Source organism: Odocoileus virginianus, chromosome 2, assembly GCF_023699985.2.
Source record: "Odocoileus virginianus isolate 20LAN1187 ecotype Illinois chromosome 2, Ovbor_1.2, whole genome shotgun sequence".
Taxonomy (NCBI): Eukaryota; Metazoa; Chordata; class Mammalia; order Artiodactyla; family Cervidae; genus Odocoileus; species Odocoileus virginianus.
This window is the reverse complement of record NC_069675.1, coordinates 20514848-20533873: the sequence shown is the minus strand read 5'-3', so window position 1 is coordinate 20533873 and position 19026 is coordinate 20514848. Positions and strand designations below refer to the sequence as shown.

The 19026-nt window shown below is 34.2% G+C and overlaps 2 protein-coding genes across 2 annotated transcripts in view; one reads left to right on the top strand and one right to left on the bottom strand.

Annotated features, from left to right (window-relative positions):
- Positions 1-19026, top strand: part of SOS1 (SOS Ras/Rac guanine nucleotide exchange factor 1) — a 127609-nt gene that overhangs the window by 77623 nt on the left and 30960 nt on the right. Inside the window, 4 exon segments of the mRNA XM_070477008.1 lie at positions 7932-8059; positions 8852-8943; positions 8946-9506; positions 18509-18590. Of these exon segments, the coding sequence (XP_070333109.1) occupies positions 7932-8059; positions 8852-8943; positions 8946-9506; positions 18509-18590 (863 nt within the window).
- ARHGEF33 (Rho guanine nucleotide exchange factor 33) overlaps positions 16176-19026 on the bottom strand; it is a 115631-nt gene continuing 112780 nt past the window's right edge. The window contains exon 19 of the mRNA XM_070477014.1: positions 16176-16808. Coding sequence (XP_070333115.1) covers positions 16727-16808 — 82 coding nt within the window. The 3' untranslated portion in view covers positions 16176-16726. The remainder of the gene's footprint in view (positions 16809-19026) is intronic.

The window sequence follows — 19026 nt, the reverse complement described above, 5'->3', positions numbered from 1 at the left end:
AACCAATTTAGCGAAATCTTAAGGAAAATGCTATAGATATTTTAATGAATCCGTTTACTTTTTTTTTGGACCAATGCATACCGATGTATAGTCACTTTCATTTTAAAATTTTTTAATTAAAAAATTATTTTTTACGTTTTACAGGTTCTTTTAATTACATTTTATTTTTTATTTTTAAATTAATCTTATTGGAGTATAGTTGCTTTTCAGTGTTGTGTTAGCTTCTGCTGCACAGCAAAGTGAATCAGCTACACATACACATATGTCCCCTCTTTTTAGATTCCCTTCTCATTTAGGTTACCATGAGCATTAAGAAGAGTTGCCATTTACTTTTTCAAAACCATAAAATCTTGCCATGTCTTTCCTTGATAACTGCATGTGTCAGACTGGAAACTGAACTTACCATCAGTCTGATGGCTAAGACCATTTAAAGCCCATTTTAATAGGTATATGGGCTTCCCTGGTGGCTCAGATGGCAAAGAATCTGCCTGCAGTTTGGGAGATCGGGATCGATCCCTCTGTTGGGAAGATTCACTGGAGAAGGGAATGGCTACACACTCTAGTATTCTTGCCTGGAGAATTCCATGGACAGAGAAGCCTGGCGGGCTACAGGCTGTGGGGTCGCAAAGAGTCAGACATGACTACGCGACTAACACTTTCACTTTAATAGATATACAGAAAATTGAAGAGCATATAGTTAGCTAAAAGTACTAAATTATTACTTTTTAAAGAAACACCTTTATTGAGATACAATTAACAAGCTGTACTATTCTCCAATACCATATGCTTTTTATTTTTTCAAATTATTTCCTCCCAAGTAGGGGAGGACAGTTTTTTCCTCAACCCTTTTAGAGTCTCTGGCTGGTCTGAAAAGGAAATTGACAAAAATTAACAGGAGAAAAGCATACAGATTTATTTAATGTAAGTTTTACTTGACACAGGAACCTTACATAATGAGTATTTTGAACTGAAGGAACTTGAGAAAACAGAACTGGGAAGATCACTGGCCTTTTCTTTCCCTTATGCTATTTTCTCAGACTTCTTCAACTTTTAAAGTATTCAGTATACCAAGGTGCCAGATTGGGGAATAGTATGTCCTGAACCCTGTCACACCCTTCCCCTCCCCGACTCCCATCTCATCATTTACTCATGAAGTTTACCTAGAAAAAGCGGTGACCCCTTTGCTGTCAGATAATAAATGTGTCAATCCAAAGGTTACTTTTAGTAGCATGAAGAAAATCAGGAATTTATGCTGATTTCAGTAAGATTAAAGAGATTAAATGAAGAGAGGGGTATGAAAAAGGAAATGGGGTAGTGTAGGCTGTCTATGGGGTCGCACAGAGTCGGACACGACTGAAGTGACTTAGCAGCAGCACCAGCAGGCTGTTTATTGTCCACCTATCTTTTGAACAGCTGTGCTTATTTATTGTGTAAGCAAATCAAATTCACTTTCTTGAAAACTCCTCATCTTTCCCAGCAAAACCACTCTTTCTGTGTTCATTCACTCAGTGAAGTGGTCCCACTATCCATTTGGTTACTCAAAATAGAGACCTGGAAGTCCTCAACTCTTCTCTATCATTTTCCACATTACATCCACTTGTGTGTGTGTGTGTGTGTGTGTGTTAGTTGCTCAGTCGTGTCCAACTCTTTGTGACCCCATGGACTATAGCCCATCAGGCTCCTCTCTCCATAGGATTTTCCAGGCAAGAATACTGGAGTGGGTTGCCATTGCTGCCTCCAGGGGATATTCAAGATCCAGGGATTGAACCAGTGTCTCCTCTCTCCTGTGTCTCCCGCATTGCAGGCAGATTCTTTACCCGCTGGGCCATCAGAAAAGCCCCCTAGTGACCAAATAAGTCCTTTTCATTCTTGAAAAGGATCTTTTGATTTCATCTTCTGTTCATTTCTTCTCAACACTCTGAGAGACATGATCATCTCATCAACAAATCTCCATTTAGCCTCATCCCCACCCCATCCCCCAATTTGCTGTTGACTAGATAACCAAACCAAAGCCATCTTTCTAAAATGCAGATTTGATAGCATCAGCCACTAGCTTAAAATCCTTAATGGCTCCCCATTACCCAGGTTAATGTTCAAGTTCCTAATAAGGGTTACAGTCCTGGCTTGGTTATTTTTGACTTCTCCAGCATCTTGACCCATCACTTCTGTCCACCCCTAACCCCTTCCCACTCACCAAGTTCTACTCTTCAGTTCATTTCTCTCAACGTTGGCCCTACATAACTCTTTGAATTAACAAGCTATTTCCTCTGCCTAATACATTTTTTTGTACCTCTGTTGCCCCATGGCTAAACCATTCTTATCCTTCAAATTTTATAGTCATTTCTTTCTGGAAGCCTTCTTTGCTGTATTCTTCTGTCCCTTTATTAGGTTAGGGATTCTTGCTGTATATTTACAGAGTGCCCTATGTTTCCCCATTATATCATTTTGTTGTTCATTTGTCTTCTCTTTAACACTCTAAGCTCTAACAGCAGTGCCCAGATTTTGCTTGCTCATTATCATATTTTTATTACTTATGAATGATAGCAGCTTCCCTGGTAGCTCAGCTGGTAAAGAATCCTCCTGCAGTGCTGGAGACCCTGGTTCCTGGGTCGGGAAGATCACCTGTAGAAGGGATAGGCTACCTACTCCAGTATTCTTGGGTTTCCCTTATGGCTCAGCTGGTAAAGAATCCACCTGCAATGTGGGAGACCTGGGTTCGATCCCTGGGTTGGGAAGATTCCCCTGGAGAAGGGAAAGGCTACCCACTCCAGTATTTCTGCCTGGAGAATCCCCATGGACAGAGGAGCCTAGCAGGCTACAGTCCATGGGGTCAAAAAGAGTCAGACAAAACTGATCAGCTTTCACTTTCTTTCATGAATGATAGATGGTTAGTTAAATATTTGTTAAATTAATTCTGATTGGAACTTTTACTAGAAGTCTTCTGTAGACTGCCCTTTTGAGTCTTTTTCCAATCAGCTACTGTTAATATTCTAAATAGTTTCTAAAAATGTAGAAAAAAAGACCATTTAATTATCTTAATAAAACTTGTGACTTTCCTCAAAAACTTTGAGCATTTTGCTTTTATTTCCTAATAGTGAACTATGTCATGTTATAATTTATATTTTAAGATTTCCTTTTTATATTTTCAACCATTGACTAGTTTAATAAAGATGCTATTTCATTTAAATTACAATTGTGGAAGAATTATACTATTTTACTGTTACATTATTTATTTCATGTAATAGATACCATGTTGAAAATGGTCATCTCTTCACTTGTCTTGGGAGAAAATGAGGGTTAAGTAAAAAAGATCAAATTTTGTTAATATCATTAAAATCATATACTGGTTGAAATTTTATGTATTGTAGAATTATCTGCATATTTGAAATTACTTTAACTCAAAAAATAATTTCTGGGGGGAAGGGAAGGAACTTCCTGTTATGAAATTTACTTCATGATTCCCATCTTTGCTTCTGTCTCACATTTTGTGATGAAATCTTATATGTATATATAATATTTAAGATAAAGATAAACCTTTATTTTCCAAATCTTAATTATATTAGTATATATTTTTAAAAAATTATAAAAGTGCAGCTGATTTCCAATAGTGTGTAAGTTTCAGGTTTAACTGAACTAAACAGCAGTTTAGTTATACTACAGTGTTTATTCCTCGATGACCTATTTTGTCATCCTATGCATTGTAATTTACCATTTGAATGGAATAAGTTTTATTTGATGAATATTTTTTAAACAGGTATTTACAGTCTTTTCAGTTCTCTGGATAGTGTATTGAAAAGGGCTGAGAGTTGAGACTCCTGGGTTCTGGTCCTGCCTGCCTCCATCATCAAGTAATTGGCAGTTCCTTCGTTTTATATTATTTTGTGTTAGAGAAAACTAATTTCTAGAAATGAAAGCATATAGATTCAAGTTTGTTTTTTCAAAAGAGAAGGCATTATTTGATTGTGAATTAGTTGGACTTATAAAATTGTGTCAGGTTCAACACTTTATTTTTTTATGTATAAACCAATTGTTAATTATCTTTTTCCAGTGTATAGCCTCCTAGTTCAGTTCAGTTCAGTTGCTCAGTTGTGTCTGACTCTTTGCGACCCCATGGACTGCAGCATGCCAGGCTTCCCTGTCCATGACCAACTCCTGGATGTTACTCAAACTCATGTCCATCAAGTCGGTGATGCCATCCAACCATCTCATCCTCTGTCATCCCCTTCTCCTCCCACCTTCAATCTTTTCCAGCATTAGGGTCTTTTTCAATGAGTCAGTTCTTCGCATCAGGTGGCCAAAGTATTAAGAGTTTCAGCTTCAACATCAGTCCTTCCAATGAATATTCAGGACTGATTTCCTTTAGGATTGACTGGTTTGATCTCCTTGCAGTCCAAGAGACTCTCAAGAGCCATCTCCAACACCACAGTTCAAGAGCATCAATTCTTCAGTGCTCAATTTCTCAGGATTTCCTTTGGGCACACAATATACCATGTTGACTGCTGCTCTTTCTACTTACTTCTAAAGGATTCCTCCCCACCCCAAATCACTGGTGAAAGTGACTCCTTTCTTTTGGAAAATGTAAATTTTGTCATCTCTATAGATCATTATGAGTTACCATTGTGCTTTAGAATATGATTCTCTGGATAAGGTTAAGTATATTCTCATATATGGCAATATATCATCAGGACTTGATAATTTTTAAAACTGTTTAGTGAACAGCATTTGTAAAATTAAATTGTTCCTGTTAGATAATGTTATTAAATAGGCCCCCATGAAAAGCATGGATATCACTTTGGTAACAAGAAGATGCTGCTTTGTAAAGTTTCATTTACATACTAATTGCCCTTGCTTTATTTCTGTAGCAACAATAAGCTACCCCTTTGGTGATAGTTAACTTGAATTATTCTTCACCAATGCCAAGTTTAAATCAGCTATGTTAAGTAAAAGAAGCAAAGAATGCTTATCAGAAAAGTCATTTATTACATTGAAATTTGTTTTATATGCTCGACTAATGCTATAAGGGTAAATATTACATTTAAAAATTATTTCATCAGTAAAGTTTCATGTTTTTTCAAAGACTTTGCATTTGTGCTTTTAAAATAAATTAAAAATATTTTTGCTATACCAGTATATTCTGTATGTGAAATGCTGTGCTGTGCTTAGTCACTCAGTCGTGTCCGACTCTTTGCAACCCGGTGGACTGTAGCCTGTCAGGCTTCTCTGTCCATGGGATTCTCCAGGCAAGAATACTTGAGTAGATTGCCATGCCCTCCTCCAAAGGATCTTCCCAATCAGGGATCAAACGCAGGTCTCCCGCATTGCAGGCAGATTCCTTACCATCTGAGCCACCAGGAAAGCCCCGTGAAATGCTATAGTGAATGGTAGATAACATGACTCAGAAATTTAAAACACTTTTTAGAATTGAAAGTCAAATGCATGTCTAAATGGATCTGTTACCTTGAAAGTTCTTTTTATGTGTGTTACAATTGTGTGTCTTGTATGACTTCTGATATTTTTGCCTGAATTAATGATATTAAAAAATCAAAGGATAGACTATAAAGGACTCTAATATTCTATTGCGTGCTAAGTTGCTTCAGTGGTGTCTGACTGTAGCCCTATGGACTGTAGCCTTCCAGGCTCCTCTGTCCATGGGATTCTCCAGGCAAAAATACTGGAGCGGGATGCCATTTTCTTCTCCAGGGCATCCCTTGACCCCAGGGATCGAACCCATGTCTCTTACCTCTCCTACACTGGCAGGCAGGTTCTTTACCACTAGCACCACCTGAGAAGCCTAATATTCTGTTAGTGTCAACTTTTTTTTTTTTTTTGCCTTATATCATAATGACTTGAATATTGAATGATTAAATTCTGAAACAATTCAATGAAGTAGTTCACTCTTTAGTAGTACTTTCATTACATCATCTAGAATGTTGCCCTTTCTTTGAATGTTACTTTTTCAGTGTTAGATTGTTTGCTGCCTTTGACGCCTAAACTTGATAAAAATTTATGGTAATATTTTATTTATCTCCAAAAATTCTGCAATAGGAGAGGTAAATAGTTTAGACTCAAGAGAGATGGAAAGTGAAAGTTGCTCAGTGTCTGACTCTTTGCGCCCACATAGACTGTATAGTCCATGGAATTCTCCAGGCCAGAATACTGGAGTGGGTAGCCTTTCCCTTCTCCAGGGGATTTTCCCAACCCAGGGATTGAACTCAGGTCTCCAGCATTACAGGCAGATTCTTTACCAGCTGAGCCACAAGGGAAGCCCCATAGAGATGGAAGATACTTTAAAAGATCACCCAGAATCCAGCCTTCAGCCTACACTTAAGAAAAAACCTAGTTATCTTCATGAAAACTTGGCCGTTGGCTTTCTTTAATATAGATATAGCTGACCATAGTGAAGAGAAACACTATGAATAAAACGTATTTGCATTTTTTTAATGTATCTATTTTTAAGTCTCTTATCCTTTACAAACTGTCTCCTCCACAACCCTTTTTATGTTGGAAATTTTGTTATTAGATTTTTGTTTTATTTAACACAAATGAGACTAAATTTCCAGAGAGGGCGAATTATGCCTCAGTGAATTTTAAATAATGGATATAAGAAATTTGAATAATAAGACCTGATGTTTTATATTTGTTACTTCTGGAATATTTGAGTATTAAGATATTTTAAGTAAATTATTTTTATAAAAATGGTTTGGGGACTATGTTTCCTTTTTTAAATTACTTTGAATTTTTTATGGTTTTATTTCTCAAGCCTTTTTCATTTATGATAGAGAGTAAGTGTTCTTAAATGTTGCATGAAAACTCTGTTAATAAATGTTATTTATTAACTTTTCTTCTTTGGTAGCCACAGATTTATAAGGTTACTGAATTATTGTCACTTATACCTCAGTTAATTGCTTTCTTGAATTACCACCACCTTGTCATATTTATTATTAGTAATTATTAATGACTCAATCCCTGTTAAGTACAGACTTTCTGTCTGGCACATGTAGCATCTTTAGCTAGTATTTGAAAATGTGCTTGAGTTCCACTAACATATATATTCCTTCCTAGTTTTACTCAAAATCTTCACATGTGAATAATGACAAAGTTCTTCATGATACTAATGTTGATTCTGTAGTTACACTATATAGGAAAGCAGCTTACACTAATATTTTACATTACTATTTCATAAAGGACTTTGGTTTTTTTCCGAGTGCTTTGATTTTTAATAGCAACCCCATAAAATAAGCAAAGCAGGTTTTTTATAAGCCTCATTTGACAGATAGGAAAAGTAGGACTCAGTCAAATAACTTGCCCTAAGTTCACACAGAAAGTAAGAGTCAAATTTTGATCTTAGGCCTTGTATCTTCAACTGGCTTTATACCATGTTGCATCCTTTTCTGTATATTTATCTTTGTTAAGCATTCCATTGCTGACAACAGCAACGTGGCAATCAGAAATCTAAGACCAAATTACACAACTTAAAAAAAAAAAAACTCACCCATGTGTCTACTGCTGTTCCAAGACCTGTGATAGTTAAAAAGATAATTTATATTCCTCATTTCTTTTCAGTAATATTTGTCTGAGAAAATGCACATTACTGCCTGTCAGAAGGTGTGACATCTTTTAACACTGTTTCTACTTTATTTTTCTGCTGGCACATGTAAACTCTTTAGCCAGTAATTAAAAATGTGCTTGAGTTCCACTGACATATATTTTACTAGTTTTACTCAAAATCTAGGAAAACTAGGTTCCAGCTGCATACAGATAGTAATACATATAGAAGAAAAAGACTTTTGAAAATAATATATTTTATGACACACTAATATTTTAATTGCGGCAGAAAGAGTTGAGTCAGTGTTATCTTAGTCAATAAAATGGGTTTTATTTTTGTCCAGAAATGTTCTGTTAATTCAGATTTGTCATTTTTAACTTTGCAGCAGTTAGAAGAAAAGAGTGAGGATCAAGAAGACAAAGAATGTTTGAAACAAGCAATAACAGCTTTGCTTAATGTTCAGAGTGGTATGGAAAAAATATGTTCTAAAAGTCTTGCAAAACGAAGACTGAGGTGAATATTTTCACTTTTTTTAAAAATAATCCTCCTTTTCACCCTTAATACTGTGGTATAAATTCAGGGATCCCTGGTCCCTCCTCAAGTAAACAATGAAGAAAATACTTTTAGTGACAAGCTTGGTCTTTCAGAGGAAGTGACATCAAAGCCAAGAGAATTTGTTATTGTTTGAAAAACCTTTCATATTTGTGCATTTTCCTTGCATACTCCCAGACAAGACCTGCTGAGAGTCAACTGGTAAGCTAAAGGAGAGATAGAGCAAATGTATTGGGTAGATTTATGTCAACAACATTGTTCTGTCAAAGTAAAATTAGTAGTGGCCTTTATTTTAGGGATTATGTAACTCGAGGCATTAATTCAGATAATACGCTTCCAGTTTCCTAATTATAGTAAGTGCATGGTTTTTAGCTTTAGGTATTGTCTACTTAAGCATTTCTAGATAAATTTTTTAATCTCTTACTTTTTTTTCACTGTATTGGGCTACTTTGTAATACTTGTCATTCTAAATATTTAGTAGCCATGGTAGAAATAATCATTCTGTAGCTAAATATATAGGGTAGATTTTTGTCAGTAGTCAGTTGTTCTTTTTAGAGCACTAAAAAAATGTCTCTAATGTGTTGCTTTAGTTTCCAAAATTGTGCAACTCTGTAACACTAATATATCTGGAGAATCAGTGAAAACCGTCACAGTGCAACTTTTAAAAATATACTTTAGCACTGTCGTTTATATTCATGAATTATAGATTCCCTGTCATCTTTGTACTAACAGTGTTTTTTTCCTTTATCCCAGTGAATCTGCATGTCGGTTTTATAGTCAGCAAATGAAGGGGAAACAACTAGCAATCAAGAAAATGAACGAGATTCAGAAGAATATTGATGGTTGGGAGGAAAAGACACTGGACAGTGCTGCAATGAATTTGTAATGGAAGGAACTCTTACACGTGTAGGAGCCAAACATGAGAGACACATATTTCTCTTTGATGGCTTAATGATTTGCTGTAAATCGAATCATGGGCAGCCAAGACTACCTGGTGCTAGCAATGCAGAGTATCGTCTTAAAGAAAAGTTTTTTATGAGAAAGGTACAAATTAATGACAAAGATGACACCAGTGAGTACAAGCATGCTTTTGAAATAATTTTAAAAGATGAAAATAGTGTTATATTTTCTGCCAAGTCAGCTGAAGAGAAGAACAATTGGATGGCAGCGTTGATATCTTTACAGTACCGGAGTACCCTGGAAAGAATGCTTGATGTGACCATGCTGCAGGAAGAAAAGGAGGAGCAGATGAGGCTCCCTAGTGCTGACGTGTACAGATTTGCAGAGCCTGACTCTGAAGAAAATATCATATTTGAAGAAAACGTGCAGCCCAAAGCCGGAATTCCAATTATCAAGGCAGGAACCGTTATTAAACTTATAGAGAGGCTCACATACCACATGTATGCAGGTAAGAAGTATGAACTTGCCTGTCACTTTTATTCTCCTCCTTCAAGCTGATTTTTCTTTGTCACACAGGTCATTGTGCCGAAAATAGAAAGCAAACTGACAACAAAAGACCTCCGCATTATCAGAGCTCATTTTCCTTTGACTAAAAATACTGCCACTTTATAATTCTTTGAAATTTTATAATTTTTCTACCACATTTACATATGTTATTTTTAACTTTACAATCAGAGTTATAAATAAAGTCACTGGGCTAAATTTACCCAGTTAGCCAGTGGCAAAAATAAGACTGAAACTAGTGATAAACCAGTCATCATTAGGATCTAAAAAATTTTTTTACTCCTTTACCTCTTTTTTTCTCTTTCATTACTGTCGTTATAAAATTAGTAAAAATTCTAATACATGTTATGTATCCATTACCAAAACTGTACCAGTAGTACAAATATATACAGCATTGCTTTTTCTTAATTTCCATTCCTAAAATTTATTAAATTTAGCAATCCTGGAGTCTTTTAAATTTTCAGGATTTTTTACAACTGATATTATTTAGAAAACAATTTACCTTATTATGGCAATTTTTAGAGATAAACATAGGGGTTTGGAGGTTTCCTAGAGTGTTGAGACATGTTTGTCTCTAAGTGGACTGAATCACATATAATATTTGGGAGGTAAGGAACAAATGTAATGGTCAATTCTTTAATTTTATTTCTTCTAATAAAGTAACAGATGATACTCCAGTTTTCTTCAGCTTCCCTACATAGTAGGAATTTTGAGGACTATAAAATACTGTGGAAAGAGCACTATATTTAGATTCACACCCTCACTCCATCACAGTTCCTTAAGGTTTCAGAAGTAGCTTAGTTTTCATCTCAAAAACCAACATCACAACAGCTATCTTGGAATATTGTTGGAAAGAATAAATGAAATACTATAGGTGAAAGCTCTTTATAAACTTATTTTCAAAGAATGCTTTTATTACAAAGATATATAAAACCAAACTTAACTCTTACAAGTGCTAGTCTTAAAATAATTGAATGTATAAGTTAACCTCCATCTCCAGACTTTTTGCTTAAATATATTTCTGTCTCTAGGATACGTGTCTTTCTGGGGAAATTTCTCCAGCTTTTAAAGTTCTTCAAAAAAATAAATAAAGTTCTTCAAATGGGCTCTCAGTTCTGTCTGGAAACTATTCTGGCACCAGTTCAATTAAACTTTTAAGAATATCCGTTAACTATAATCCACTGTAATAAAGATGAATGGTATTCAACACTATTAATCTGTTTAATTTATTAAATACCTGGTCAGAACTACTCATGTGGCCTGGAAACTATCAGGGCCACCTTGCAAAAAAGTAAAATTATAATTTTGTTTCTGTGATCCCAAAGCATGTTATAAATATGATCTCTTTCATTATCTCCACATGTCTGGGATAAATAAGCCCGTGTTTTGTTTTTAGTTTTTATTTGGCCTCTATGGTAGTTCTTTTGCTAATCTTTTCCCTTGTAAAATAATAGTGTTTTTTTCTTCCCCCAGAGGCAATTTTAAAAGCAGTTTAGGCTCTTTAAGCGTATGCCATTTGGTAGTAGCAGGCAGTAACTGAAACATGTTGACTATAACAAAAAAAGACTCTGGGATTTTTACTCTTTTTAGTAAAATTGACTTTATTAATTAATCAATTTTACTATTGATTTTTCACTTAGAAACTTATGTAGTCAGTGTATTCATTTTATTGACACAAAAATAAAAAATAAACCCAAGTATAGAAAATTTAAATAAGCTGCCTAGAATTTTGCATGAAAAATAAATACATTATTCTGTCATCTTTTTTTACATGTGAAACTAATTTTGATAGGTGCAATTTCAGTAGTAAATATGACCCATCTATTTAGCTGATCACCATCAACTTCTTTAAGATCTAGAGTACAGCTTAAAAGCTATCTTGTTCAATTACCAGAAATTTATGGTTGCAAAACAGTTATTTCTTTGGTCCTTCTTAAGGGATTTTTAGGGATATGAAAGTTCAAATTGTTCTTCTTGCCACATTATTCTGATTTTTGGATCTTAGAAGATTCACAGAAATTTTTAGCCTAAACATTCTAAAGTATTCATCATCTTATTTTAAACACCTTTGTTTTGGGTCCTTAGACTGTTGAGAGAATAATTAACCCTTCGATTTTCACTGTGTTTGTGAGACAGCAGCTCTGCTCTTTTCTTCTGTAGAACGTAAAAGCCGCAGGCGCTAAAGACCCACTAGTGTTTCCCATCAAGTCGAGTGGTATTTGATTTAGAAAATATTTTCAAATTTCAAATTTTTTAATATAATTGTTTTCCTTAAAGCAGTACTGTTCGTGATAAAAATATTATTTACTGCTTGCTTTATTTCACAGAACTAACTTATTATTATTAAGTAGTTATGGTGCTACAATTAAATATTTCTTTTCTAGAGACCTATTCTTTTATTTATTTTTTGAATGAGGATACTTTAAAACAAACAAAACTTAACAAGCATAGCTGATAGTTTTTCTTTAGTCTTGGCAGTTTTCTCCTTAATATACACAGTTCTCACCAAATCTATAGACATAGTACATTTGCTATGGTGTTTTATTAGTTACTTTTGGTAGTCACCCTCATTTATATTCATCTTTAGCTTTTGAATAGAATAACTTAAATAGTTTTACTTCTAATTAATATGCACTCAGCTTTTTAGATTTATAGAACTTTGCAAAGTTAAGTGTATCCAAATTTAAATTGACAAGATCTTTTTACTTTTTTAAAATGTTAAAGTTTTTTAAAAATTCCTTTCATTAATTTCTTGAGGAATAAAAAGCCAGTGTTGGGTTTAGAGTATTATAGCTAAGTTTTTTTTGGACATTTTTCTTTTCTGTTTTATTTTGAAGTTTAATAGAATATTTTAACTTACATCATAAATATGTTACTAGTGTAACTGAAATCCACAAGCAGCTTTCATGAACTGTGGTTTACCATATATACCAATAAGTATTAGTTACTAGCTTATTCGACTTCTGTAAGGTCTATGATAAATGTATTACTGGCAACATAGAATGTGTTTTTAATAGACCATGTACGAACTTGTAAAACATGCAAGCAGCTACTTTTTAAGGCCTTTCCCAGCTTAATTGGACTGTGAGGCCTCACACAGTGATAATGGATTAACTGTTTAAGAACTGTTGGTCTGCTCTATTTAATTTTGGTTTGGTTGTTTGACAGGTATTTTTTTATCAGAACATACAGTGTAAGTTGTGGCTTGCACTGAAACAGAAGCTAAAAGTTAGATTGCATATTTTTATTATGTTGTGTAGAATTGTAATAAAAGACATTGGCTGTAATACATGAGAAAAATCCAGTAGCTAATAAGCACTACTTACAGACATTTTTTAGATTATAGGTTGGTCAGACATTGTCATCAAAAAACAGAAAACTTGTTTAACCTTTCTTAATTCAGACTTCACTGTGGCTTCAGTCAACTTGACCACTCAGGTGTTCTACAGTAATTTATAAAACAGAGCTATCGATCTCAAATGATCAGTCGTTCACTTTATAGACCCAAACCCAAGGCCTTGAAGGTTATGTGATTTGCCAGAAATCATATCAGTTAATTGCAGGAAAGAGTATGAGAAATCAGGTTTCTTGACTCTTAAATATAGAGTTTATTTTCTGTCATGTTACACTGACTCATACAAGGTGATTTTTTTTTTCATTTTTAGATTATAATATAATTTTTATTATGTATATTGAACAGTAAAAATAGAATTACTTGCTTGGTTTGAATTGCCAGAAATATAAATGGCTCTTCACTTCTGGGCAAACACAGGTCTACTATGAAGATACAGTCAGAAGTACTGTTTTTTCTTATTGAGATAGGTAATAAATTCTAACTATGGATAACTTCTATTTTAATGCATAGATTTTAGTTTATAGTTAGATGTTGGTCATTATAATTTTAGTTTTTAACAAAATCCAATCTATTGGTGTTACTTGCTGTGTAAATTTAGGTGAATTGGAAAGTGCTTAATTGTTGCTCAAAAGATTACAACAGAGTCTTATGTAGAATCTAATATATGGTGCTGCAGATCCAGTGTTTCTGGGCATAACAGTAATTTGCTAACTACATCAGAACTTCAGAATTCATCCGAAATGGTGTGGGGGTAAATAGTCTTGTTAGATGTATCATTCTGGACCTGGCAAGGATATGAAGAGACTTTTATTTACAGTGAGAAAACACAAAGGAATATGCATAAAGAGGAGGAGATGAAAGTAGGAATTTCAGTTCTATTCCAGAGTTACAGGAAATAATTTAGTATAAATTCATTATTGAGACGTTGAAACATGTGTAAAGAAATGTTTGGAGATGGTGTGTCTGGTTTTGATAGTCTTTTTTAGAGAAATGAGATGACTTTGAGGGAGGGGGTCTCTATTAGATCTGACATTATGTAAAAGCAAGAACTTTTCATTTTAAAGTGTGGGAACAAGGTGTTTCCCCTGCACGGTGTACTTTGGTTTTAAAGAAAATGGTATTTAAAAAACTTAAGCCAATTCATATTTTTCTTTAAAATACTTACTGCTATCCTAGGCCCTCATAGAAAATTTGTAAAAAAAAAAAAAAAAAACTGCTTTAGATCTCTTTGAAGTTTGTGTTCTATATAAGCTCCGTTTGGGTGTTTTAACTCTTAAAAAAAAACTTTTGAACAATTTTTGATCTATAGGGCAGTGCTGTACTATTTTTAAACTCTGATTTTTTTTAAGTGTTTGTGCGTCAGCATAGCGTCTGTTTCCTTTTTTAAGGAATTCAAGAGTGATTGTTTATAAATCCTTGTTGAGGAGCTTATTGTTTCTTGTGGCATTTTAAATGGCTGTATTAAAGGGAGAATTATCACATGAACAGACATCCTGATTAACAGTGTTTCACTATGGTGGTTGGGGGAGGGGTGTTTACATAAATAACTCTATGTAACAAATATTTCATAAATGTATTGACCTTGCCAATAAAAATGTATTGACCTTGCCAATAAAAATGTGTTGAAAAAAAGGATTAAGTTTTTCACCTCAAATGTAATATGCTGTATTCTGAACATTATAGTAAATACATTCTGATTTCCTAAGATTTTCAAGAAATCTTGAATTACAATAAAACATTATGAAATAGCTTTAGAGTGAGGGAGACAGGCAGCTAAAGACCAGCAGAAAATAGGAAGTATCTTATTTGAAATAACTTGAACCTAGACAAGGGACATGGTGGTAAACTTGGAAGATAATTTGTACATACTGAGAGGCTGGGTGGACAGAGGGAAGGGAAGCAGAGCCGGAGAGAAATCTTAGCACAGGGCTTTGAGTCAAGGAGAAAAGAGTGTTACCTGAAATGAAGAAAAACCACAGAGGACATTTCTACCATTGCTCATGTTGTTTGAGAAAGAAGTTTGTGGAATTACATCCACTAGCAAGAAACAAAAAGAGGAGAATATCAAAATAGTGGATTTTCATTTTCTCCACAAATATTTGTGCTTATGTGTTAAAACCAAATCAGCATAGCATGGCTTTTGTATTTTTAATGCATTTGCCTTCCATCTGTCCCTGAAACATCACTTTGTAATATAGGGAGATAACTGTTGCTCTACAACCATCAGAGGCAGTGTAAAACTTAACTTCTATCATTGTCTGATAAATGTGAAGTAGGTACTTTGTTTTTCTACAAAATTACATAACCTGTCCTTATTGATGGGTGTTTTTTAAGTATCTAGTGATTATCTTGGGCTTTCCTATCATCAGTAAGATAAAGGTTTCCAGTGGTTAGTGTAGCATTATATGTGTTACTATCCCTGAAATAGGGAAATCAATAGAAATAAAAACAGCATCTGGAATGTGATATTTTGTGTTAAAATTTCAAGTAGAGATGTTATGTCCTTCTTTAATATAAGTTTTTTCATTCATTAGCAGTTTTCTATGGCTTACGACTAAAAATAGAGCTGGAATTAATTCAAGCCTGGGGATATATGTGGCCTTTAAGATATTTTTTGAAAGTACTTAAACTTTGGCCAGATTTTCTTGGTTTATTTTTAGCTTCTGCTGGTTTTTTCTTTTGGCAAGTCTGCTCTAATTTCTAATCAGGCTAAAAACAACTTAAACTTGAGTCACTTCAGAAGTTAATACAACAGTGATGTTTGTGGGAGTGTTTATTTCACCGCCAGCTCGAAAAACTCCTCTTCTGAGTACAGTGTACAGGAAGGTACAGCTGCTCCTTCCTAAAATCTGGAAGAAGGCTTAACAAGAATTACAGAATCACAATTAGACTGCTAATTTTTCAATGACTTCAGTGCCTTTAACCAAGATTAGCAGTTTACAGCTTTATTCTGAATTAATAATTTATGTAAATTTCTATAGTGACTATATAACTCGTGAATTCATTCTTTATAGTTAGATCTCACAGCTTTGGAAACCTTAACAAAATCCTTTAATCCAGGGAGGTTATGTGATGTGGCAGAAAAAAGCAATACATCAGAAAACACACCATCCAGATTCCAATTCCATTTCTGTCACTCCACTGTGTGACTTTAGATAACTCTCAGTTACCTCTCTCCTATGTAGAAAGGGACAAACAGCAGCAACCCTGCTCACTTCACAGAAATGACATGGAATGAATGATGTGAATGCTCTTTGAATTCATTACGTAACAGACATCAGGAACTGACGTGATCCCTTTTGACTGACGTGGCAGTGGGACACACCATGACTTTCCCAGAATTTTCATTAGTTAGTAAAGTACTGAAATGGCCAGAAGCTTTAGTATAAGCTGAAAAGGCTGTTTTAAAATAGTTTGCCTTTAAAAAATAGCCAACTTTCTTAAAACATACTTTAATTTACTTAGAGCTTGCTTTTATCGTTTTTCAACTTAAAAGTAGCTTTGATATCCCACAAATTTTTAGCCTGACTTAGGTGGAATTTGAGAAGAAATGGACCTGGATATTGATTTTAGACTTTTAGACTAAACTTTTGTTTTAAAAAAGGGAGAGGTCGCCCTTAATGTTGACAGCTCAGGGATGTTTGGAGCGCTCTGTACTAAGGTCTGGCTCAGTATCTCTGCGGTGGCCACTGCTTTTGCTTCCTAAATACATGATGTTTTGAGTAGCCTCACCTTACATATAGATTTGCAGAACAGGAAGAAGATTCTTGGAAGGGAGGATTGTGATGAAACCGATATAAATCTCTGTTTTAAAATCTTGTACAGCCTTCTGTTTTAAAATCTTTTCTTCTGGTTGAGACATTAGTCTTTAACGTTTGAGGAACTCTGTAACTGAAGACAGACAATAAAATACCAACAGAGAGGAAATTACTAAAGGATTGTATCTGTTTAAATTACTTTTATCAGTAACCCACTCTAGCCTCAGAAGGTATGAAGCTAAAGGAGAAGAGGGGATTTAAAATGAATATATTTTATTGTGCAAATTTTTCTTTAAAGTATTATAATCTTAAATTCAGGGTTGTCTGATATTTAAATCAGTTCATTATCTTGACGACCACATATACCAGTATATTGGAAGTAGATTTTTATTATAAATCCATGAATTTTATTTTAGCAGGTGGGAAATTAATATAGTTATTTTACTTTCAGGCTAAATTTAGGGTGATTCTTAATCAGACAAAAATCAGACTAAATAGAGGTTTTCCATGCAAATAAATTCTGATTCTTGCTACATCCTATGCTAATAAAAGACATAGTATTTCTTATAAAGAATCCACAGTATGTAGCCTGACAAAAATAAATTTAGTTGCCACTCTCAATAAATTTATCATTAAATTAGACCTTACCATTCCATAGTGATGTGAAATAGGAAAAGGATACTCCCAATAAAAAATGCAAGTTAATGAATTCTCCCCTCCTCCTTTTTAAAGACTCTTAACACCTAAATGTGGACCTTGATGAAATGTGCGTTACAGTGACTGGTGAGTGGTTTTCCCCCCATTATGGGAAGTTGTCCCCCAGCCACCAGGCCTCTTGTGCTGGTGAGAGCAGCCTTTCTCCAGGGGTTGGGAGAATACTCTCTGAGACTGGAATAGGCAGGTCTGGAGAGGTGATCACACTCAGTCAGCTTCCTCTTTATGAAGAATGAAAAGTAGGTCCTCTCATGGAAGTATGAATGAAAAGTAGGTCCTCTCATGGAAGTATGAATGAAAAGTAGGTCCTCTCATGGAAGTATGAATGAAAAGTAGGTCCTTTTCGTGGAAGCAGTTGAAGATTCATGGTCTTACGGTGAAATTCTAATTGAGTCTGTGTATAGGCTTGCTCAGTCTTGTCCGACCTTTAGCCACCAGGAAAACCCCCTCATTGTGTCTACTTGCAGTGCAAGCAATTAAAAGTTGTAAATAGAGCCAAATCAACATATTCTCATACCTGTAATAGTTTTAATAACTTACAGGTGTTTATTTGTAAGCATCTTTTAGCAGTTTTAATTAAGACCTCTAGCAAATAAAACAATTTAGAAACTATTTAACTTAATCAATGACATTACAAGATCTAATCTCCAGTTGAATGCTCTGTTGACATGATTTAAAGGAATCTAGATAACTAATCCTAGATAAATTAGTCTGGATGGCAGGAAAAAGTAATGGGTTATTACGTGGCCTTTGTGTTTCTGAGAGAGAAACCACCTGATGATGCGCTGAGATCCAGGCAGCACGTCGAGACTTGTTTCTGTGCTCTGCCTTTCTCCCCTTTGCATTCCTGCAGTCAATAATGAGCTTAATATCAGCTAGTCAGAGTGTGCAGAGGTCAAGAAACAAGTTGATGTAAAATTTTAGTGTCAATGATTTTGCCACTAATATAGTAAAAAACTAAAGCTAGCAATTGATTACAAAGTCCAAAGCACCCTGTGTGGTCAAAACACTTTGGGACTTTAAAAGTTGACTCTTTACTCTCTTTTGGAAATGTAAGTAATAATTTTAATCATTCTTCATACAAGATTTTAATAAGATATTTTTCCTTTTTCTTCATAGATCCCAATTTTGTCCGGACATTTCTTACAACATATAGATCCTTTTGTAAACCTCAAGAACTACTGAGTCTTATAATAGAAAGGTCTGTCATTTTTAAATGTTTAACTTCTTTGTTCTTTTTTTTTTAATGAGATTGAGCTAAGATATAGAAATAGTTTGAATGAGCTTTACATTCTAGTTCAAGAATACTTTAAGAAGAAAATATTTTGAAAGAACATTTGTTTTATATTGCTATGTTAGCTTTGATTATTTAAATATAAAAATAGGCATATTTTTTACATGGAAACTCAGTATGTGAAATTTCAAATTTATAGAATTAACCATGTTAAAGAACTATAAAAATGTAGAATTTAGGCTCTGGGACTTGAATTTTTAATGATTTAAATGTTCTAAATAGAATTTTTTAAATATACTACATGTTGAGGAGAATGGAGTGAACAAGTACTATAATTAAGAAAAATGTTTCTAACCAAAGAGCACTCAACTTTTCAAAATTTACCATTAAAAAAGTTTATGTT